At 46.0% G+C, this 24122-nt stretch overlaps 1 protein-coding gene across 1 annotated transcript; it reads right to left on the reverse strand.

Annotated features, from left to right (window-relative positions):
* Positions 1-1457: 1457 nt before the first annotated feature.
* Positions 1458-17693, reverse strand: ZNF653 (zinc finger protein 653). Its single transcript, XM_060269127.1, is given in 9 exon segments — positions 1458-1492; positions 1495-1621; positions 3858-3946; positions 5383-5497; positions 5880-5991; positions 6603-6783; positions 8455-8604; positions 10404-10446; positions 17598-17693. Coding segments are annotated over 9 exon segments (948 nt in total).
* Between the last annotated feature and the right edge of the window lie 6429 nt (positions 17694-24122).

Consider the following 24122-nt stretch of genomic DNA (forward strand, 5'->3'; position numbering starts at 1 on the left):
TCAAGGGTCTGTCTTGTGAAAAGCTGACGCAGGAGCATACCCACCGGCAAAAACCTGTGCTTTAGCAGGTGCTACAATTCCAGAAAAAGGGGATACGAAGGCCAAATCTGGCTTGCCTTCCAATGCAAGAGCCTTGCAGGATAAGAAAGAGGCAGTCTCCAACAGCAGATTTATGACTCTTCTTATCAACCTACTTTTGGTGAGATATGACCTTTCACGAGAATGGATCAAAAAAGTGCAGATCAGCCGAAGAGTCATCTTGAATTGTAGTCAATAGATACAAACCGGTCATGTGAATCTGATATAGTTTTCCCACTGATGTCAGCCTCTCTGTAAGTAGTGGTAGGCGAATGGACCCTCAAACCAAGCATCAAATATTCAGACAAGCAAAGGTGCTGTTTAGCAGTAAACAAAAGTACTGGTAGTTTAATTGGCTTCTTGTCTATTAATACAGCATCATTCCACCCTCCCTTGGAGAGATAGGACAGCTGTAGCACCACAATCTCCAGTTACAAGATGAGCTGATTTGATGCTGTTCGGAACAATTCCCCACCGCTCCGCCCCGATACCTGAGAACACCTGCACAACAGAACTAAAACTTGTTGAAGCCTGTCACCATCTGCTCTTAAAAAGCTGGTGCACAACACACCGATGAAGGGACGCAACCCTCTGTTGCAGTAGGCAGCACACATCACATCTCCACAGGGCCGTCTTAAGCTTAAATGGAGCCGTGGTGCGGGGATCCCTCGGGCGCCCCCCACGTTTCCCTCCGAGCGTGCAGCGCCTCTCCCTCGGGCCCCTCTGCGGCCCACCTTGTACTGCCAGTGGGCAGCCTGCAGACAAGTTTAAAGCTCCATTTAAACCTTTCCATTAACTCCAGCAATGTTCTGCCTGACATTTCCACCAGCCCCTTTTGCCACTGTACCAAAATTGGTGGGGTCTGACGAATGGCCCAGGGGTTAGCTACCACTGACTTAAAGTATCTGGATCAGGAATTTTTGCCTAAATAGGGTGGCTGAGTATTAATACAAGGCAAGAAAAATTTGGATCAGAATATATACAAACGAATGAAATGCATATGCTGTGCAAAAATATTTTAATGGAATATGGCACCAATTAAAAATAAATAATATGTATCTCTCTTTTTATACAAATATTTTTTTTACAAAGTTGTATAATATAAATACAGCTAACAACGAACTGAATACATGTGACTCATGAAATAACACAGAGCACACAAAATGTCAACAAACCGAAAAATTAAAACAATGAACGCTTACAAAACCCTAGTGTTATTTATTACTTGCATCTTAATACTACTAGTGCCTGTCCTAATTAGTTTGGGGGACCCAAAGGTAAAGACGGCTCTGCATTTCCAGCTGTGAATGTACAAGAAGTGCCCTCCGTTGGTTAGAAACCTGTAATGGGGCAATCAATAAAGAGGTTCATAGTCAGGATCAGGCAGCTTTGTGGCTCTTTAGCTTGTGGAACTGTCCAATTTCTCAAAGTGCTTTCCACAGTGCCCACAAGCAAAGCTGTACTGGGCTTCTGAGGTATGCTTCTTCATGTGCCAGTTGAGAGAAGATTGCTGCCAGCATTGGTATCCACAGATCTCACACCTGTGGAGAGAAGCCGTCATCACCTCGCTGCATCCAAGAACATAGCAGCAGTAGAGAGCCCACAGGCAAGGCAATAGGCCATCACCGCTTGCTGCCAACCTTTCACACTGCATGCACATAGCACCCTTAAAAATCAGAGAATGGGTGTCAACCAGTTACTGTGTCTGACCAGATGTAGCCAAAGAGGGAGCCGTGTCCACAAGAGGTGCGACTGTTATTATACCCAGAGACGGTTCTGTGCTGCCTCTCCAAGGCACCTTTAACATTACGTTCTTAACAAGGTTGAAAGGAAAGAGCCATTCAGGTTAATTCATTGCTTAAATCCAGCTCCATATTGTAGCTAGCGCTGCCCTTTGTAGAGGGGACCCAGGTGGCACTGTGGGTTAAACCAGTGTTTCTCAACCTTTTTTGAGCCAAGGCACACTTGTTCCATGAAAAAAATCACGAGGCACACCACCATTAAAAAAGTTAAAAAAATTAACTCTGTGCCGCCCTATATTGACTATACAGTGGTACCTCGGTTTATGAACACAATTGGTTCCAGAAGTCTGTTCATAAACCGAAGCGTTCATAAACTGAAGCGAACTTTCCCATTGAAAGTAATGGAAAGTGGATTAATCCGTTCCAGACGATTTTTTGTTCTTATGTCCACTGATGGTAGTCATTGTTTGGAGGGGGGGGGCTTTTATCCATTTTGGGAGTCAAACAGCCGCAGCCATGGAAGCGCTCCCATGGCTCCGCGAAGGCCCGGCCTCCGGGGGGCATCGGAGCGAAGGCCCGGCTCCGGTGGCGCCCACGTTGGTGGCGCTGGGATTGGGGCCAGGCTGCCGGGAGAGAGAAGAGAGGGACGCGGTCAGGAGTCCCGGAGGCAGCGGAACCCCCCAACCCCCCGTCCCTTCGCTTCTCCGTCGCTCTCACCATTGCGAAGGGCGGCTCTGTCGGCTTCTCACAAACTCCCTCAGCCGGCAAGTGTCGCCTCCGTCGTCGTGGCGGCTTCTCCCTCCTCCTCCTCAGGCGACGAGAGAGGGAGCCTCGCTGCCAGCGCCTGAGGAAGAACTCCTAGCATGCGCTTGCCCTGCACGGCACCTGGCTCACACCCCTTCCTTTTCCCCATGAGCGGGGACAGCGCTACCTCCCCGCCGAGCAGGCTCGGGGTTTCCCGCCTTCCTCCACCGCCCCGAGAGACAGGCGCTGCTTCGGCCACCCCTCCTCTGTGCGCAGAGGGGCCGACACCGTCGGCGTGGCCATGGCGGGAGGCGAGGGAGCTCAGGTGCGGGGTCCGTCGGTGGCCTTCCTCCACCCGGACCTGGGTCTCGGCAGTGTCATGGCCACGCTGACGGTGTCGGCCCCTCTGCGCACAGCGGAGGGGTGGCCAAAGCAGCGCCTGTCTCTCGGTGCGGTGGAGGAAGGTGGGAAACCCCGAGCCTGCTTGGCGGGGAGGTAGCGCTGTCCCTGCTCGTGGGGAAAAGGAAGGGGTTTGAGCCAGGCGCCGTGCAGGGCAAGCACATGCTAGGAGTTCTTCCTCAGGCGCTGGTAGCGAGGCTCCCTCTCTCGTCGCCTGAGGAGGAGGAGGGAGGAACCATAGAGATAAAAGAGAGAGCGGAGAGTGGTGGTGGTGCGGGCGGGGCAGGCAGGCGGGTTATGACAGGAATCGCCGCCATCTTGTGAAGGGCGCGCTCAAACGCTGCCATGCTGAGAAGGTTCTCCGCACATAGGTACGGTAGTTCTCCTCTCTGTGACAATGCAAATCGCCCTTCTCGTCGCCGCATGTTGCGGCACACCAGCCAGCGTCTCGCGGCACAGTAGTGTGCCGCGGAACAGCGGTTGAGAAACGCTGGGTTAAACCACAGAGTCTAGGGCTTGCTGATCAGAAGGTCGGCGGTTCGAATCCCTGCAACGGAATCCCTGCAGGGGTGAGCTCCTGTTGCTCGGTCCCAGCTCCTGCCAACCTAGCAGTTCGAAAGCACATCAAAGTGCAAGTAGATAAATAGGGACCGCTCCAGTGGGAAGGTAAACAGCGTTTCCGTGTGCTGCTCTGGTTCGCCAGAAGCAGCTTTGTCATGCTGGCCACATGACCCGGAAGCTGTCTGCGGACAAACGCCGGCTCCCTCGGCCTATAGAGCAAGATGAGCGCCGCAACCCCAGAGTCGGACACGGACATGATGGTCAGGGGCCCCTTTACCTTTATCTTGCCCTTTGTAGAAGGCCATGTGATAGCACTGCAAGCCTCCCCTCAATCAGGGGTGTGTGTGTTCGACAATGGACTTCCAGGTGGTTCTTCCGCTTGAAGGATTTCCCACAGGTCTCACAGGTAAATTCACGGACTCCTATGAGAAGGAAATGAACAGGTCAGTACAGCCTGCAGACCTGGGACCTATTGCCTCCCACAAGGTCCTGGGTTGAGCAGGTAACACCCATCTCTTGCTGAATTTTCAGTGTTCCTTCAATTAGGAACTTCTCAATTATAGTGGTACCTCCAGTTGTGAATGGGATCCGTTCCAGAGGTCTGGCCACATCCCGAGGAATTTGCAACCTCCCGAGGAGGACCTCTTCTGCGCATGCGTGCCTTTCTGCACATGCACGCGTGGTGAAGTCCAGAAAAATACTTCCTGATGAAATGAAAGGTTTATAGGATGAAAACAAGAAAAATTGATTTTAGTGTTGACAAAAGGACAAAAAGACAGTTAAGTTAAAAACGTATTAATTTACTTACTGTATGACGAAGCGGTGGAAGTCAATACTATTTCTTTTCTTTTCTTTTCTTTTTTTCCCTTTCCTTTTTTCCCCCCTCTGCTTTCTCTAACTTTTCTGCTCTTCACTTTTTCTCTTTCTTTTCTCTCCTTCTTTCTACTTTTCTGTGTTTATCTATATAAATTGTCTATATTCTTTGATTAAAGATTTCTTTTTTTGTCATGAATGTTTTGAAACATGATTCGTAAACATCTTTTTTATGGATATGTGTGTGCAAATTGTACATATGTACTTTTATTTGAAATATTCAATAAAGATTCCTTTAAAAAAACAACAACAGAAAAATACTTCCGTGTTTGCTGCGTTCGCATCCCGAAGATTATGTATCCAGAGCGGATACATAAGCGGAGGTACGACTGTACTTGTTTTATACTTGCAGCCAATGTTTCTCAAACTTGGGTCTCCAGCTGTGGTTGGATCATCCCTAGCTGGCAGGATCTGTGGTCAGGAATGATGGGAGTTGTAGTCCAACAACAGCTGGTGACCCAAGTTTGAGAAACGCTGAACGGTGTTATTTGTTTTTATAACTGTATATTAAGTATATTGTTGTAACCCAGTGTGAGATTGTATGGCAAAGTGTGCAACAGGCTTAAATGTCGCAGACAGGACCCAATTTGCTAGGACCCCTAGGGGATGGGGCAAAGAGTACCACTGCATCGGAGACAGCAGCAAGGAGCAACACATGATGAGCACCTAGGGGAACTTGAAAAGGCGCTGGTCCCAACAGCAAGTGCAGTGCTAAGTAATGCTGAGACTGCAAGCTCTGTCATTAAGGTCACAGCATCTCTAGCACTCCATATGTGAGACGCTTTACAGACTTTGATTTAAAGGATGTCACAAGTGCAGGAGGAGCAAGCCTGGGATGTCCCATGTAGTCAACTCCAGCAATTTATGGAAGACTGTGGTTACGTGCTGATGGGAGCAAGAGCTCCTCTGAGGCAGGATACAGAAGCAGAGAGCCTGGCCTTATAGCTGCATCACATCCAAGGAGGCCTTGGAACTAGCAACATACCTGAGTGATTTATCACGTGCCTCCGGAGATGGTTGGGCAGGTAGAACTTCTTGCCACAACCTGGGTGGGGACACACCTTCGTCTTTCCTTTTTGGTGAACAAGGTTAACATGGCTCTGTGCAAATAAAGAGATGGGATGAACATGGCTCCTTGAAGATACAATATTGGGAAGCTCCGATCGCCCTATTACAAAGACATGAATCCTAAACTAAATTAGAACAATCCTCCTTGTCGCTCAGAGCCTTCACTGGTTTATAAGCTAGCGAGTAGGCCTGGAGAAAAGGGCCTCACCATTTATTATGCCCCATCAAGTCCATGAAACATTTAAGCTCAAGGTTGCTTAAATGTGTTTTGCAGAGGCCAGGATATCACAGGCAAACAAAGGGTTAAAAAAAGGAAGCAACTAGGCATTTGGCACAACTCTGCTACTTCTGCTATTTGCCACCCTCTCCAACTTGGAACAGAATAAAATGCAGGGGTGGGAGTGGGGACTGTACCTGGCAACTACTAAGTGCTACATAGAGCTGGGTGCATCCTTCATAGGGACAATGGAACATTTCCAGCATTCCATCTGCATCCATCACACACCTCATTTTCCTCCTCCTCCTCCTCCTCCTCCTCAAGGAAGAAAAATAGAATTAAGGCTGCCAGCAAGGACCCATAACCACTGTATCTTTTGCCCTTGCATCCCAGGAGACCAAACTGAAAACAGCAACTTCAGAAGAAATTCCTACCTATATATCAGACTGTGCTCTACATATAGACGTAGGTCCCTCAAATTCAGGGACCTTCTCCTAATGTATCATAGAACAAAGTGAATCTCCCAAATCCTGAAAACCTCAATTTCATAGATGCGAAGAAGAGTATGAAAATGCAAACAATCCAGAAACAAGTGGCAAGTGGACCAAGGAAGGGCTTGAAAAAAAAAATCAAGTATACCCAGCTTACTCTAATTGAAAAGGTAACTCTACACGTTTGTTAAGTGTAATAATTAAACCACACAGAGCTTTGCATCCAGACAATGGGTGGTCATGGTAGCAGTACTGGGAAGGTGAGCAGGATTCCCAAAGTTGGCATAGCTGCATGCACAGGACTGTAAGAGACAGAAGAAAAGCATTTCCCCCAATCTACTTTCCCGGGAGAAGCAGAGAGTCCAGGAGCCAGAGCCACTCCCTCCCCCTGAACACAGCAGCCACAATCCTCTGCTGCTGCTCACTCACTTTTCAGATTCCTTTGGAATCTCACAGATAATGGAGGACATGTTGTTGCCATCTGTCTCCTCCTCAGGTTTAGGCTCTGGTTCCAGCCCCCCACTCTCAGGGGCTGGCTCTGGGTCACAGGGTGTCTTTATTTCTGTTGGGGGCTGCGGCTCCTCCTTTTTGAGCTCAAACAACTTGATTTCTGTCGGCAATCACAAAACAACATTGCAATTCTGAATGCTGGAACCCTTTGCCTGGAGATTCCAGAGGTTATACAGAGCCGGGGGGGGGGGCAAATAGAGGAGCTAGCCAAGGGCCAGTCATGTTTAAAATGCACTCCTTCCAGGAATCTTTTGTACCCGGTCGGGCAGGAATGGCAACACAATTCTAAACAGGCCAGAAGCTCATTGGCGTTGTGATCAGTTTTCTGGGCTTGGCCTAGAGGCTGGAGGGGCTCAACGGTGGAAAGCAGAAAGGAGCAACTACCTACCACATTCCACTCCAAAAGTACACACATCCTATATTTACATGAACCCTTACTTCAAATAACCACTCACACTGTCACACCTGTGGTCTCAAGAAGTCTAGATCAGGCATCCCCAAACTTGGCCCTCCAGATGTTTTGGGACTACAATTCCCATCATCCCTGACCACTGGTCCTGTTAGCTAGGGATGATGGGAGTTGTAGTCCCAAAACATCTGGAGGGCCGAGTTTGGGGGTGCCTGGTCTAGATAAAGAAGCTTTGCAAAGGTTGGCTGTTTTCTGCTTTTGGGGCACAAGTGGCAAACATAGGTATGCTTCAGGGATAAGACACACAGATCCATCATCATCATTTTTTATTTATACTCCGCCCACTCTGGACAGCTTCCAACAAAAGATTAAAAAAACATTAAAACATCAATCATTAAAAACTTCCCTAAACAGGGCTGCTGCCTTCAGATGTCTTCTAAAAGTCAGATAGTTGTTTATTCCCTTGACATCTGATGTGAGGGTGGGTGCCACTACTGAGAAGGCCCTCTGCTTGCTCCCTTGTAACCTCATTTCTCGCAGTGAGGTGCTCCTTCAGGTATTCTGGGCCGAGGCCATTTAGGGCCTTAAAAGTCAGCACCAACACTTTGAATTGTGCTCAGAAACATACTGGGAGATAATGTAGGTATTTCAAGACCAGTGTTATGTGGTCTCGGCAACCATTCCCAGTCACCAGTCTAGCTGCCACATTCTGGATTAGTTGTTAAAACACATACCTTCCTATTTTCATGTGCTACTGTTCAGATGATCTACTTAAGTTTGGACATAATGTTTCAGGCTACTGTATGCCTCCTGACAGTAATACTTCACACAGGTGGACCCCAACCATCAACTTCCTCTACCGTTCGTGCTTCACTAGCAACTACTTCCTTGTAATCCAGCTCCTAGAGACCAACTTGGCTCTTCATGCCACAGCTGTAAAGCCATGGCTTTGTTACTCTGCTTTTGTAGAATTGCTACGAGGGAGAGCGAAGTATTGAACTAAACTGCAGGTGTGCCTCTTACAAAACGTATTTACAGAAGGAAGCAGCAGCAGCAGCAGAACTAAAAGGGGATACTTGTTGGGAAGATCCAGGAGACAGATTCATAAGCATATTATTATTACATCATCATCATCATCATCATCATCATATTTACATTCTGCCCAAAATATTAAAATACATAAAAAGCAGAGCGCTTGGAATATATTTCTTTTGGTTTTGGAGGTGAATGGCTGGGAGAGAATCCTGCCCTCCCTCACCCATAGCAGGAACTGCCACTCACACACCAGGTTACAGCTAGGCAGTTTAGTGGAAATGTGCCTTCTGACCACACCTGGCCCACTCAAGAATAGGAGGCAGAAACTACCTTTTTTTGTTTCAATGTATTCCACACTTTCCATGGCCTCCATGCTACTGGGCTGTCCATTCTCAGGCTCTGTCTGAGCATAAGCTGTCACACCCTCAATCATGGCACAGAGCAGCTCCTCTCCTCCAGTGTTTTGTGTTGTGCAGGCTCCTATGATGTAAGTAATGGGCCCCGCCTGCTAGCCGGCTCCCTAAAATATCATGGGTTTGCTCATTTCTATATATAGGGTGCCTACATTCTGCACTGACTGGTTGCATGGGAACATGTGCGAATGGCTTTAGATACCTATTAGGTCCATAAATTACCATATAATATATATTCAACACAAAAAGCAGCGGCAATTTGTTGTTGACAAAGGACAGCTGGACATATAAAGGGCCCCATTACCTTCAGTAGCTTGGGGCCTCATCAAACCTAAATCTGGCCCTGGCTGTTCCACCAGGAATCAAATACAGTAGCTCATAAAGCAGCCAATACAGTCAGAAAACACTTTTCGCAATCTTGATTGAAAACTCACAGAAAACCCGGGTGCTGCCACTTTCGAAATACTTTTGGAATTCCACAATTAAAAACAGTCGACTGTATATGACAGTGATTAGTAGAATCCAGGGCCGGCTCTAGGTAGACCCCCGGTGGCACGGTGTGCTAGGGCGCCGGGCCGGTAGGCAGGGCGCCGCATGGCAAAGCCACGCGGAAACCATGCTGCGCCCTGCGAGGTCGGGGGCGCCGGAGCAATCTCTGCCCCTCAGCACCAGGGCGCGCGACCTGCTCGAGACTGCCCTGGTAGAATCCCTCCCCCATGGGTACAGCTAGTAACCTTTAAGTCACAGCAGAAGGTGTCAAATCTCCCAAAAACTCACCATTGTCACACACATTCTCAGACTCACTGAGTGGCTCAAGAGGTGAGCACAGGTCCTGGAAACAGCGGTGCCCTGCTTCACACTGTGCCCTGCTTCACAGCTGTTGTGTACATCTCAAAGGTGGGGTCCAGCTCTGAGAGATGGGGCTCATAGGGACAGCGGGTTTTTTTTGTCTTCGTACCAGTTCACATTCTGCCTTCTTCCTTGTGACATGGGAGGGGGGTTAGGGAGGAGGAGGAGAACATAAGTTTGAGAAGCAGAGAACAGAAGGGCCCTTCAAACAATTGAAATATAAAGCATACAACACCAACCCCTGAAGAAAGAATCCGGAAGTGATCCACGTAATATTTATTAAATACTCATTCATTTCATATGCAAAGAAGGCAATAAGGAGCCCTAAGTCATTTTAGTTCAAATACAGTGGTACCTCAACTTACGAATGCCTCGACTTCCGAAGGTTTCGACTAATACGGAAGTATTTTTGCCGTGCACGCAGTCTGTGCATGCGCAAAATGGACGCTTTGGCATCCAAAGTTTTCGACTTCCGAAGAGCGCCGCGGAACGGATCGCCTTTGTAAGTCGAGGTACCACTGTAAATTAACTTCAAAGATGCTGAGACTTACATGTTCACCTCTTGAACATGAAGCTTTGAAAATAATATAACGGAACACCACATCAAAATACCAGTTTATTACCATACCACAGGCTGCACTGTTAATGACAATAAAATGTGGGATGCCTACAGGAACCTCTGTGAGATATTTCCATATTGCAGGCGGCGGCAGCAGCTAAGCCAAGACACGCTCCTTGGTCTCCCTTGCAACACTGGTAGTCTTGGAGCAGGAAGTAAAGTGGTACCTAGGAAGTCTAATGGAATCCGTTATGGAAGTCCATTCAACTTCCAAAAGGTTCAAAAACCAAATCACGGCTTCTGATTGGCTACAGGAAGCTGTGGAAGCCCTGTCGGACGTTCGGCTTCCAAAAATAGTTCGCAAGCTGGAAGGAACAGTCACTTCTGGGTTTGCAACATACGGGAGCCAAAACGTTCAGGAACTAAGCTGTTCAAAAACCAAGGTATAGCCGCACCTTGTTTTGCGACCGGGATCCGTTCCAGAGCAGTAGCCGCTAGCTGAAAAGGACGCAGGGCAAGGCGATTTAGTGTTTCTGCGCATGCGCAAGCAGCAAACCCGGAAGTAACCCATTCCGGTACTTCCGGGTTTGCTGCGGATGTTCGCCAGAATGGACGCTAGACGAGGCGGACATTCGTGGAGATATTATTGTATAACTGTAAAGCTAGCCAAGCACCTCAACAATATGTTGGAGTGCACATCTCTAGTTACACATCTCTAGTTACAAACGTGAATCCTCTGTGAAATACTTCCTGTGGCCATCTCTGTCTGAAAGCTAAACAAACTTAATGGGAATAATTATGATTATTTGTTTATTTATTTATTTATTTATACCCCACCCATCTGGCCGGGTTCCCCCAGCCACTCTGGGCAGCTTCCAACAAAATATTAAAATACAAAAATCCATCAAACATTAAAAGCTTCCCTAAACAGGGCTGCCTTGAGATGCCTTCTAAAGGTCTGGTAATTGTTCTCTTTGACCTCTGGTGGGAGGGCATTCCACAGGGTGGGTGCCACTACCGAGAAGACCCTCTGCCTGGTTCCCTGTGACTTGGCTTCTCGTAGTGAGGGAACCATCAGAAGGCCCTCGGCGCTGGACCTCAGTGTCCGGGCAGAACGATGGGGGTGGAGACGCTCCTTCAGGTATACTGGACCGAGGCCGTTTAGGGCTTTAAAGGTCAGCACCAACACTTTGAATTGTGCTCGGAAACGTACTAGGAGCCAATGCAGGTCTTTCAGGACCAGTGTTATGTGGTCTCAGCGGCTGCTCCCAGTCACCAGTCTAGCTGCCGCATTCTGGGTTAGTTGTAGTTTCCGGGTCACCTTCAAAGGTAGCCCCACATAGAGAGCATTGCAGTAGTCCAAGCGAGAGATAACTAGAGCATGCACCACTCTGGCGAGACAGTCTGCGGGCAGGTAGGGTCTCAGCCTGCGTACCAGATGGAGCTGATAAACAGCTGCCCTGGACACAGAATTGACCTGCGCCTCCATGGACAGCTGTGAGTCCAAAATGACTCCCAGGCTGCGCACCTGGGAATGAGAAAAATTCCCTGAAGGCTGCAACATTTGACAGAAGGAGCCACATGTCATGGCCTGATTAACAAGTCATTCCTACCTTTAACAGAAAGCTAAAAACTTCATCACCCTGCCAAACTCTGGATATCAGCACTTCTCTCATTTTGCTGTCAAGCCTTCAAATCAAATCAAATTTATTAAAACGGTCACAGACCAGCTTCAACTCATACAGCAATCAAATAACAGAACATGAGAAGGATACAGAGAACATTACAAATGAAACATCAATTTAAAGTTAGAGAACCTAAATTAAAATCAAATATTTGCATACCCCCACTAATTTCCTTTGAGAAGTTCTTGTTTCCTGCGTCTAATGGCAGATACACAAAATTTAGCTACCAAGCCTTTCTTTGGCCCAAAACATTATACAGAGAACTAGATGCCATCTACCACCCCACAGTTAACTATTGGCAAGCAACTCACAGGTCTAGAATATAGACTTCAAGCTTTCGTAAAGTAATACGGTAAAGGAAATACCTACTCCTTTTGGTTTCCATGGTAATTTTGAAGCATGAGAACAATGTGCCAAGCTATCTTTAGGGCAAATAAAAGGTCTAATGCAACATTTCTCAAATCACACAATTTGCTAAGGCCATTTCATGGCATTAGAACACTTTTAAATTTTTGTTTTTAAAGACAGAAGAACCACACAATTTTAGGATTAGAATATCAGTTAATGTGCCACATTTTTTATCTATTTCAGCTCAGCATTTGCCTCTTTAACATTAGACATCTTAATTAATGCAAAATATAAAGAGATATTTGTCAAGCATACTCGCCTCAAATTATTTCTGAAATTTGTATACAGTCATCATCTTCTATAATCAGAGAAGACTCAAACCAGGAACATTCGGTTTCAATTTTTAAATGTCTGCAGAAAACCTTTCAAATCTGACAGGCCAATGTAGGCCTACTGTTAAATATACCTTTCCGCAATAGTTGGCTGATTTCTGATTTTAACATTGTTATGTGGTTTTTATTCTATGACTTTACATACAATTGTTGTCAACTGCTCTGATTTTTTCTATGAATAGCAATACAGTGGTGCCTTGGTTCTCAAACGCAATCCATTCTAGAAGTCTGTTCGACTTCCAAAACGTTTGAAAACCAAGGGGCGGCTTCTGTTGGCCCCGGAAACAATGCCGACAGCCAAAATAGATGTTTAGCTTCTGAAAAACGTTCACAAACGTTTACTTCCGGGTTTGCGGCATCCAGGAACTGATTTGTTCATCAACTAAACTGTTCAGGAACCAAGGTACCACTGTATATAAATATATTTTATAAATAAATTATAAGCCTACAAGTAGGAACAGTTAAACAGAAGGGGGCATCACACACTGAAGATGTAGCTACTGTATATCTATCTCAGTGTCAACTTTATGCTATTAAACAGAGGTGGACAAACAGAGCAAGGTGGATTATTGATTATAAATATACCATAAATTATAAATAAATCACATTTATATACCATATACAAAATTTATATACCATATATCAAATTATAAATATACCATAAATATACCATCCAACTCCTTGGGTTCTTTTATTGGATCATGTAAGGGACCTTATTGCCAAGAAGGATACATGTTTGAGGTTTTTAGTTCAGTGAGCAAAAACAGAGATTATGGGAAATGCTAACATCCCAACAAAAACATAACTTTATGGGAAATATAAACAGCATCTCTTAACAAAACTAACAAATGCAATTTGGTTAAAAGTGGGGAAATTCTGGATTGTTATTTTATTTTTTAATAAAATAAAACCGCTTCTAAACCGCTTCTGGCGGAACGGAACACCGTGACAGAAACAAGAGCGCATGGAAATGCTGTTTACCTTCCCGCCAGGGCTGTCTTAAGTGTATCGGGCGCCGTGGCACGATGATCCCTCGGGTGCCCCTTGCGCTCCGCCGGGCAGGGCCAGGCGCAGCGGGCAGCTGGAGGGCGCGGCGCGACAGGCAGGGACGCTGCCAGCTGTGCTCTGCCTGCTTGGCCGAAGCGGCGGAGCGGCGCTGCAGTCCAGGGAGCCCTAGCTGCCGCCCCGACAGAAGGTTTGCCTACAGAGCATTGTGGGGCAGCGCCTGCCCACACTCCTTCAAGGGACAGCGACCACAGACAGTGCTGCCCCACAATGCTCCACGGCACCTCATTTGCATTGTGGGGCAGCGCTGTCTGTGCTCGCTGTCACTTGAAGGAGAGTGTGGGTGGAAGGTAGCCCTGTTCCTCTTCCCTGCCGCCCCTCGGCGGAGGCAGCTCCGCCGCTGCCGCCTCGCTTCAGCCAGTGAAATTTGGAGCACATAAATCGGATATGCTTAAGATGAATATACTGCCATCTTAAAAGCAAGCCTGTCAGTTAGCCTGTTCATTTAGAGAAGGTTCAGTTCAGTTGTATATCTATGGATGTTTGCCTGTTAATAAAATACCTGTTCTAAATTACTTGACTGAATCTGGAACTTCGTGTTGAGGACAGCATATGATGCCAGGATATACATTCTGTGAAAGTACTATGGAATATTTGAGGGCTCTGAATCCTTTATCTCTCACACACAAGGCAGCTGAGGAAAGGAAGCAGAGGCAGGGATGGAGACGCTGACAGGAAAATGTTGGTTTTCAACAATGGCCAAGGTTGAGCAGAGATTGAGGGGGGGGGGGCTGAGGAGGAAAAGCGGCAGTTTAATGCAAGGTTTCACTATAGCGAGAAGAGAACTGAGAAAAAACTCTGTTATAGTAGCATTTTAGTGTTAGCTTCTCTTTTGTACCCATCTCTGCTATTTCTCCTTGTTGACATTTTAAAAAGTAGAAACAAACTGTCAGTTTGCATTTCTTGGTGCAGAAAGTATTGATCTGATGTGTAGAGAGCTTTCCTATTCTAATAAATTCAAGAGGATTCTGGAAGCTTCTCTGTGTGGAAGAGAAACAAGTAGAAGGTTTGTGATGTTTGGGTTATTCCTTCAGAGAAGCTGAGTACAGTTGGCTAAAACTGGTTCTGTTATCTCTTTCAGTCAAGGTCATGTTGACTATAATAGTGAGGCCAGAAGGGGCCTGGGTTTCATTCTCTCTTTTCCTTCTGGTGTGGTGTTCTGTAAAGTTTAGTCTTATTGTAAGTTGTTGTAAGTTTAAGTTAAGTCTGCTGCAACTGGATTTCTTATGGACAGTGCCAATCCTGAATGTATTGGATTTCTGACCATTATGCTCATTCACCTTCAGTAGCAGTGAAGCTCTGCTGGATGAAATATACAGTAATTGCCTCTGGTCTTTTTATTATTATTATTGAGAATACTGCAACGTGTTTAAGTTTTTACTCTGCTATACATTGGAATCTACTCTGGATCAATATTGAGTAGAATTTCAGTGGCGCAAAAATCCCTTCCCAATCGGTTCGGACCTCTTCCACTTCTTTCCATTTTCAGTGTCTTTCCTTTCCATCAGCCCTGCCATTGTCACTGCTGTTGTATAACCTGCTTTCTCTTCAGCTCCCCTAACTGACCTTCTGTAACGGATTAGCCTCAGGATGGAAGATTTATTACACCCTGGATTAGAAAGAGTTAATCCACCTCCAACTTAACTGACAGCGCATCTTTAGGAGGCGGGATGGTGCCCGGTTTAAAAAGGAGGGAATAACCGTTTTGGCAGTTGGAAGGGGAAGAGTGGGGAGTGTGGTGACGAAGAGGGAAGAAGACGGGTGTGGGGCCAGGATAGTGGTGGTTTAGGTTAGGCTTAGGATAACTTGAAGTTAAAAGTCTGACAGTTAATGTATAACTGTAACTAAGCTTGTAAACTTATGCATCGTTAAGAAAATAAAAACCTATGTTCTCAAGAAAATAAAATTCATCTTCTTTTTGTGCCAAGGAGTATCGTCTTGGTTATTCCAGCAGCGTATTAAAACTCACAGAGGTGGAGACTCAGAAAAGGGCAAAACGTACCTAAGGAAAAGGGGATAGTTTGTGTCCTAGCGTCACACAGGAAGGGCAGTATGGTGAAAACTTAGAGTGCCACAAGTTTGCCAGGGTGATATGGCAGACTGATACAGTGGGGATCTGAGTTGAGGGAGTCCCTGTTCTGTAGGCAAGAGGTTGTTCATTCAAATAGCTCTGAGTTGTTTGTGAGATCAGGCCACGAAAGCTGGAATTAGACTCTCTTCACTGAGAAGCCCAGAATTGAGGGGTTTATTTTAAGGGGTAAGGAATAGAGTGGGGATTGCTTTACCCCTGTACCCTTTCGTCTCATAATCTATTGGCAATGTCGGCGAGGGGGTTCGTCGCAACCTCGTCTTCATGAAAAGCCAGGATTGTGATATGGCAGTACAAATCCTCCAAGGAAGGGGGCTGTACGGTGACAGGTGTTCATTTTTAGGAAACACATATTTGGTAGGATGGAAGAATTTGTCTATTTTTGTTTCTCCGAGTTTATATTTTATATTTATTTTTGTTTCTTCAATTTTATCATTTTTCTCATCTAAAATTCAATTATCCACATTTCTACATTAGTTTGCCATTTTAAAATACCTCATGAAAATTCAAAATTTCTCCTAATATATGCACATTTTATATGAAATTTTTGGAAGGCATTATTTAGACGTTCTAAAGGAGATTTATTGTATTCATGGAGAAGAGGAAACATAATAAATGTTGCAGATCTGGTGGTGAACAAGAGATCCTGTTTAACGTGAAGGAGGTTAGCAAGCATAGACTGGTTTGAACAAAACTCCATGCAATTGGACTAACTCACATAACAAGTGTAATGCAAATGTTTTTCACCTCATGGAGCACTGCGACATGGAAAAGCTTATTTTGGGGGATGCCTTTTTTCTTCCTTTTTTACAATTTTTTAGTGGTTTTTGCCATTTACATTTATATTCAAATAATCATACATATAGGATTCCATGAATCCTTGGACTTCCCTCTGCCCCTCTGTGGGTTCCATCTGCATTCCTTTTTTTTTTAACTGCATCATTTAAAATTCTACATTTTCTTTAAAATCCCCATAGTTCTTGTTACATTACAAGTGTTGTTACAGTCCTGCCAAAGTTTTTAGTTGTTTACAGTGTTCTCTGAGGTAAATTATAATTTTTTCCCATTCTTTAGTAAAATTTCTATCTTCTTGATTTCTGATCTTCCTGGTCATTTTCGCCATTTCGGTGTACAGTGCATTAATAATTGTTTTTTTAATCAATGCCTTAGTACTATATATTATTAGCCTTATATTATCAACAAAACTCACACACACCAATACTATAGATCAGGGGTGGCCAACTCCCAAGAGACTGCAATCTACTCACAGTTAAAAACTGGCAGTGATCTACCCCCTTTTTTGGGTTCAGGTCTAAGTTGTTGAGTTTTTTCAGGGAGGAGGTAAAATGTTGAGCTTTTTTTAGGGGAGCCGCAGTTCTTCAGCTTCTTTGGGGGGAGCCAATGATCTACCAGTGATCTACCGCAGGTGTCCAGTGATCTACCTGTAGATCACGATCTACCTATTGGACATGCCTGCTATAGATGCTCAAGAAGTAGAAGTAGTATGAACTATTCTTCCCACAATTATTCTAATCTTAATCGCACTTCCCTCTCTACAAATTCTTTACTTAATAGTAAATTAATTCTTTACTTAAATAGTAAAGTAATAGTAATAGTAATTCTTTACTTAAATAGTAAATTAATTCTTTAATAGTAAAGAATTAAGTGGCACTTAACCTGAAGCGAACTTTCCCATTGAAAGTAATGGAAAGTGGATTAATCTGTTCCAGGCGGGTCCGCGGAGTACTTAAACTGAAAGTACTCAAACCAAAGCGTACTTAAACCGAGGTATGACTGTAATCCATCATCTTTATCAGCCATTCTTCTCTGGTCAGGACTCTGTCTTCCTTCCATCTCTGGGGAATGCCTTTCTAAGTGTCATCATAATGTGAAGCTTAACCCAAAGCAGCCAAGAAGGCAGGTGCTGTAGGAAAGATACTGAAACCTGTTTTTCCATGAGGACCAGACACATGGCTGAAGACTTCCCTCTTCCCTCTCGCACCAACACCTTCAATATTAACAGGTGTTTAGAGACTTGGCCCTCAGGCTTCCATTCTGCGCAGTACTTACCATATAGGTGGAACTTTGGATCTGATCCAGCACTTCTTGGTTGTTGCACTTCAGGTTGAAATTGATAGGCAAGTTGTCTCCAGCCTTGAGTTCCATAGCTGTGACTGCCAAATGGAGATAATTTCCGGATCCTCCTTGGGTCTGGTATGTTGTAGCTATCATGGTCTTGGTTGCCTGACGTTCATTTAAAAGTTGGGGATCTTTGGTTTTTACTTACAGAAAGTGGCAAAGGTTATCTAGGGGCTTATCCACACTTACCTTTTGCCCTGTGCATTCTAGGTATGGGTCCACACTTTCCCGGTCTGTTTCCCAGCACTTTTTATTTTAATAATTTTACAATTTCAAATAAACATTTTACAAACTTTAAAATATCCAATGGCTTCCCTTTCTCGCTTCTCATGGTTCATTTTACATATCATACATCCCTGCATATTTTACTAAAACCATTCAAATCAGTTTTCCACTTTTACATTCATCAAAAATTAACAACACTCTGAAGATCCCAGGCCCCAGAGAGATTAGGCCAGGGAGGCCGGGGTACAAATAAATTATTATTATTATTATTATTATTATTATTATTATTATTATTAATGCTGCCAGCGTTTTCAGCTGTATACAGTTATTTTCCATATATTCAATAAATGCGTTCCAATCTTCTTTAAACGTATGTTCTTCTTGCTCTTATTCTTTATGTTAAATCTGCAAGTTGTGCATATTTTGTCAACTTAAGTTGCCAATCCTCTTTGGGTGGGACCTCGCTTACTTTCCATTTGGGGGATAACAAAACACTCTATGCACTGAGCTATGGACCCTTCCTTAAAAATTCCTAAGTACCCCCCCATGAACCGTTGCTTTGGTTCTGTGTGCGGAAGATACACACAGTAACTGCCAGTAGCACAATTCATGCATTTGAAGGGAACTTGGCATGGCCTCGGGGGGACTCACTGTCATTCTGAGCTCTTGGCTGTTTGCTGGGGTGTTCAAGGATCAGCTTGGCTGTCCCATCATTCTGAGTGGTTCCTTCAGCTGCAATTGGCTCTGTCGCCACAGGTACACGGGAAGCTGGGGAGCCATCAGGATTGGTGACAAACACCTAAGCAATTGAGAAGGAAGAGGTGAATGAGTTGGAGATGCAGCCGCCTCTGCACAGCCAACACTACTTTTCCCAAGACAGCCATGGATTTAACAGATTTCCCACAGCTCCTTAGGTTCGCCACTGTTGATTTCTAAGAGCCTGGGACTGGGCCATGAAAGGAAGAGAGACTCGGGTGAACATTACTGTAATGGGGTTGTTGCGGCTACTCTCGAGTAAAGACGCCCAAGTCCATCCTGTCTTTAACGGTTTTATTGTGCATAATATTTACACTGCAGAGATAGCTGAAAACATGACCTCCTAGTCACTCACAGAATCTGGGAGTGGACGTTTATCTACTTGCACTGGCGTGCTTTCAAACTGCTAGGTTGGCAGGATTTGGGACAGAGCAACGGTCACTCCGTTGCAGGGATTTGAACGGCTGACCTTTCAATCAGCAAACCCAATAGTTTAGACCACAGCACCACCTGCATCCCTTTTGCCATATAACCTGTACATTTGGTTTGGCAAAGTTTCATGGCTTCCCTCAAAGCACTCAGTGAACAGCAATGTTTTAAGAATGCTGATAATTACCGTATATTCCGGTGTATAAGACGACTGGGCGTATAAGACGACCCCCAACTTTTCCACGCAGGAATATTTGCTAGAGATCTCTAGATCCTACACAGGAGAACTCTGGGATCAGGTTAAGTTAAACTGACTAGAACACAGCTTGTATTTCTTATGTAAAATGTCACCAGTCCGGAAACAAACACTCTTTGCACCATAAACTCTCTCAAGTGTTTTGTTTTGTTTACAAATAGTTAAGCAAATGTGAAGTTGTTGTAAGTGGTTCCAACGTATTTCGCCCAATTGCCACACCTCTTACAGAGTAATTGTTTCCTTGCACTCAAAGAATAATGATTGGTGGTTGGAGGGGAGATGATTTAGAGAAATGAACAAAGGGCTGTTCAAGAAAGTGACAGAAACAAAGTCAGGAAAAGAAGGGTGGAAATACATGGAAACCTGTAGCGCAGTCCTTCATCGTACAAATGTGCAAGTCTCTCACTCCTCCACACATAGCTCTCAAAATATCTGGTCACAATGGACATTCCTGAAGAAGGAAGCCATTTCACTCTGGAATTTCTCCATTAATGCATCTTTGAATGCATTCATATACAATGAAATAAAAAAAATGTTTAAAATAACCTTTGTTAAGAAAACAGAAGCTTTTCTATTAGGAACTATTGGTACTGACATCCCAAAAGTCCCTCTCCAGCTGCTAGGGGACTACGATCACCCCCGCTGTCATCAATTTGCCTGGCGTCTGCGAAGCTGAAGTCCAGAGAAGTTGCATCTGGGGGTTCGTGGTCCTCAATGGCAGCGTCTGGAGGATCGGTGTTGTCATCGTCGGGTCCGGGGGGTCGGTGTCCTCAGCGTGATCATCTGGAGGTGGTGCGGGTTTGCAGAAAGTGTGATGGATCCAAGCGGCACGTTCCGACACTTTTATAGTGGTTGGAGTTGTCAAAAGAACCTGAAAAGGGCCCTCCCACTAAGGCTCAAGATGAAGCGCAGGCTGGAGTGCAGCGGAGGTTGGAGCACAGCGCAGGCTGGAGTGCTGCAGAGGCTGGAGCGAAGGCTGGCCCTGTCAATTTCGTTTCAGGTGTAGTTTGATGGCGATGGGGTCATCGACGATCTCTGAGGTCCAAGTGTCACGGAGTGACGCTGTAATGTCCGGTCCAGTCTGTAGTGTCCGGTCTGGTCTGTGGCAGGGAAAGTGCCTGAATGACTGTCTTGGGAGGGAAGAAGAATTGCTGTTTTATATTATATCAGTCCTGCGGTCGGAGTCAAGACGTCGCGGGACTCGGGCACCTCCAGGGGCTATTTCCTCTGCCACGACCAGTAGAGGAAGGGGGGCATTGTCCCAGGTGCCATCCCTAGGGGAATTGACAAAATCCCCCCAGATCGATGTGAGCCTCCCAACGCCTCCTCACCTTCATTCAGGGTGGACACAACAATGGTGCTGGCGGATCCACCGCCTGAGCCGCCTGCCCAGTGGCTTCCTCTCCGCCTGCACCTCGACGCTCGTTCTTTGGCTCGGTTGCCTTTGTGGTGCCCCCCTTTGCTATCATCTTCTGAGAGTTTTGCCCCCCCCCCCGCTATTATCTTCTGGGGTGATGTCTGGCTGCTCTTCCTTTTTTTGTAGCTGTGGGACAAAATAGTATTAATTAATAAATTAATATAAACCGGGGGGGGGGGGAGTCGCCCTCGAAAGGCCTCCAGCTGCCTTCCATTCTGCGGTTCCATTCCATTCTGTGGGACAAAATAGTATCCTATATAATAAAGTCCAAGTTGTCCCTGCGTCCAGTTGTCCCGTGTGTCCCTGGGGTACTGCGCATGGGCCCCAGGGACACAGGGATTGGACAGCAGAGACGACGTACACACACGCGCGCACGCTCTCCCCACCCCCCCACCCCTCTGCCAACTGCTGCTCCCGGCCGGACAAGCGCCTCAGTGTGCTTGCGCTAAAGAGCGAGGAGGAGGAGGAGGCTGCTTTAGCCCCCTTCCCCCCCCCACGACCAGCAGACCAAGGGGCCCAGTACGTTGGATGCCGGTCTGGTGGGACATGACGGCAAGCAGCCGCCAGGAACTGCCACCTCTCGGGCCGGGGGCAAAGGCAGGAAGCGGTGCCGGGGAAAGAGAGCCGCCACTCAGCGCCTCGCTTGCCTTCGCCCCGGCGGAGGCTCCTTTGGGCCAGGCAGCGGCGCCAGGACTCGGGCCGGAGACACCGGGGAAGCGGCGGAGACACCGGGGAAGCGGCAGAGTCACCGCTGCCATGTGCAGCTGAGGAGGCGGCGGGCTGAGGAGGGCGGCCCGGGCCGAGGCGGCGGGCGTCGAGCCGAGGGGGCCGCCGGGGAGGCCGCCTCGAGCTCCGGGCTCCTTCCTTCCTCCTCCTCCTCCTCCTCCAGCAGCAGCAGCAGGAGCGCGACAATGGTGGGACCCCCTCCTCCCATCTCCCGGCAGCTCCGGCCGCCCCTCGCAGCTCCTCACGGGCGTCACCGTAGCCTCTGGCCGGCTGCTGGAGGAGGAGGAGGAGTAGGCTCGCTGGCCCTGGGATCCACCCACCGCCGCCTCCTTTCCGCCCCTTGGCTGCCTGAGCCCCGACACCTCTTCTTTTCTGCCGAGACACGCGCTCTAGCGCCCGTTTTTAAACAGGCTGAATTCCACTAGTTAATTAATAAATTAATATAAACCCGGGGGGGGGGGGAATCGCCCTTGAAAGGCCTCCAGCTGCCTTCCATTTTGCGGTTCCCATTCTGCCAATTGCCCCTTAGGCCTCTGCCACCTTGTGCATCTCAGCAGGGCTTCCCTCCTGCTCTGCCTGCTACGTACCTCATTTTGGGAGTCCAGGGAGGGCAGGGAAGTGACGGAGCTCCAGGGTGACATTTCCGGGAGCTGCGAGGAAAAGATGCAAAAGACAAGCAATTAAAAAACACAACCAAACATTAAAACTCAAGGCACCCAAAACTGAACCAACAGAACAGCTTCCATTCTGCGGTTGATATGCCCCCTCCCCTCCTGCCAGGCGTCGCTTAGGCCACTGCCACCTACCCAATCTGGGCTCTGCACATCTTGATGTCTTGGAGTCTCCTCCTTCACTTTGCCTCCATCATCCAGGGGGCTGCCTGGCCCTTCCTTTGGCTCCTCCTCCTGCAGTGGTGGTGGGGAGAGAGGAGAAAGAGAGCAGCCCAAAATGAGACCGGGGGGGGGGGACCCAGAAGCCAAACTCTCCTTTTTTTTTTTATTGAAAGAAAAGAAAACATAGGAAAATTCCATGATGTTACAAGCATTACAAAATAAAGTCTATCTACATTACCAGTTTTTCCGTTTCTTATCTCTTTTTCCTTGTTGCAATATTCCTCAAATCATATTCTTGGTTTGACTTCCAGTCGCTGTCCGCTGTGGGACTCATTTAGTTTCTCTATGTACAATCCCTTCTCCTCGAATTCTTATTAATTCTTTTGTACACATTATCACCGATCATACCCGTTTATCTGATTCTTTAATGCATACCAAACAATCCAAGACTGTCCTAAAGACTTCGTCATTATTATAAATTTCTTGTAAATATTTTCTGAACTTATCCCATTTTTCCATAAACTTTTGTTTCGAATTCCCCCTTAGTTTATCTGTTAACTGAGCCATCTCAATATATTCTAATAGCTTAGTTCGCCAATCTTCAACCGAGGGTATTTTGTCCCCTTTCCAGTTGGCCGCTATCAGCAGGCGCCCCGCCGCTGTGGCGTATAAGAAAATCTCTTTATACTTTATTGGTATGTCTTTCCCCAAAATTCCTAAGAGGAATGCTTCCGGTTTTTTTACAAAATTGATTTTCATAATTTTTTTCATTTCCTCGTAAATTTTGTTCCAAAATTCCTTTATCCTACCACAACCCCACCACATATGCATCAGATCTCCTCTTGCTACCCCACACTTCCAGCAGGTCTCTGACACGTTTGAATACATTTTAGACAGCTTATAAGGTGTGAGGTACCAGCGGTACATCATTTTGTACAGATTTTCCCTTATTGCATATGACGCCGTGAACTTCATGTTATATTTCCATAAAGTCTCCCAGTCTTCCATCATTATCGTATGACCCAGGTCCTGGGCCCACCTGATCATAACGTGCTTTACTGCTTCTTCTTGAACTTCCCATTCGAGAAGTAGATGATACATTTTGGAGATGATTTTAGTATTATTATTTAACAGATCTCTTTCCATTCTAGATTGTTCCGTATTAAATCCTTTCTTTTTATCCTCCTTAAAGGTTTCTCTTAGTTGATGGTAGTCTAACCAACTCACTAACTCATCTTTTATTTCTTCGTATCCCTTCATTTCAACTTGTTCATCTCTCCACCTCAGCAATGTTTGATAGGTTGCCCATTTTTCCTTGGTGTTTTTCCGCCTTACGGCTTTGGCCTCAACCGGTGATATCCACATCGGGGTTTTGGATTCTAATAAGTTTTTGTATTTCTCCCACACCTTATATAAAGAACCTCGTATTATGTGGTTGGAAAAGGCCCTATGCGCTTTAATTTTATCATAATAAAGATAGGCGTGCCATCCAAATCTCAAATTGAATCCTTCCAGATCTAATAAGTTTGGCCTCTGTAGCACAAACCAGTCTTTTAGCCACATTAAGCACGCAGCTTCATAATATAATTTCAGATCAGGGAGGCCAAAACCTCCCCTTTCTCTGATATCTATAAGCAGCTTATGTTTTATTCTCGGCCGTGCGCCTTGCCAGATGAATATAGAAATTTCATTTTGCCAATCTTTTAAACACCCTGTTTTTCGAATTATAGGAATATTTTGAAAAAGAAAAATGAGCTTTGGCAGCACGCTCATTTTAACGACCGAAATTCTCCCTAAAAATGATAATTTTAATT

This window comes from Zootoca vivipara, chromosome 16 (assembly GCF_963506605.1).
Source record: "Zootoca vivipara chromosome 16, rZooViv1.1, whole genome shotgun sequence".
In the NCBI taxonomy this organism is placed as follows: Eukaryota; Metazoa; Chordata; class Lepidosauria; order Squamata; family Lacertidae; genus Zootoca; species Zootoca vivipara.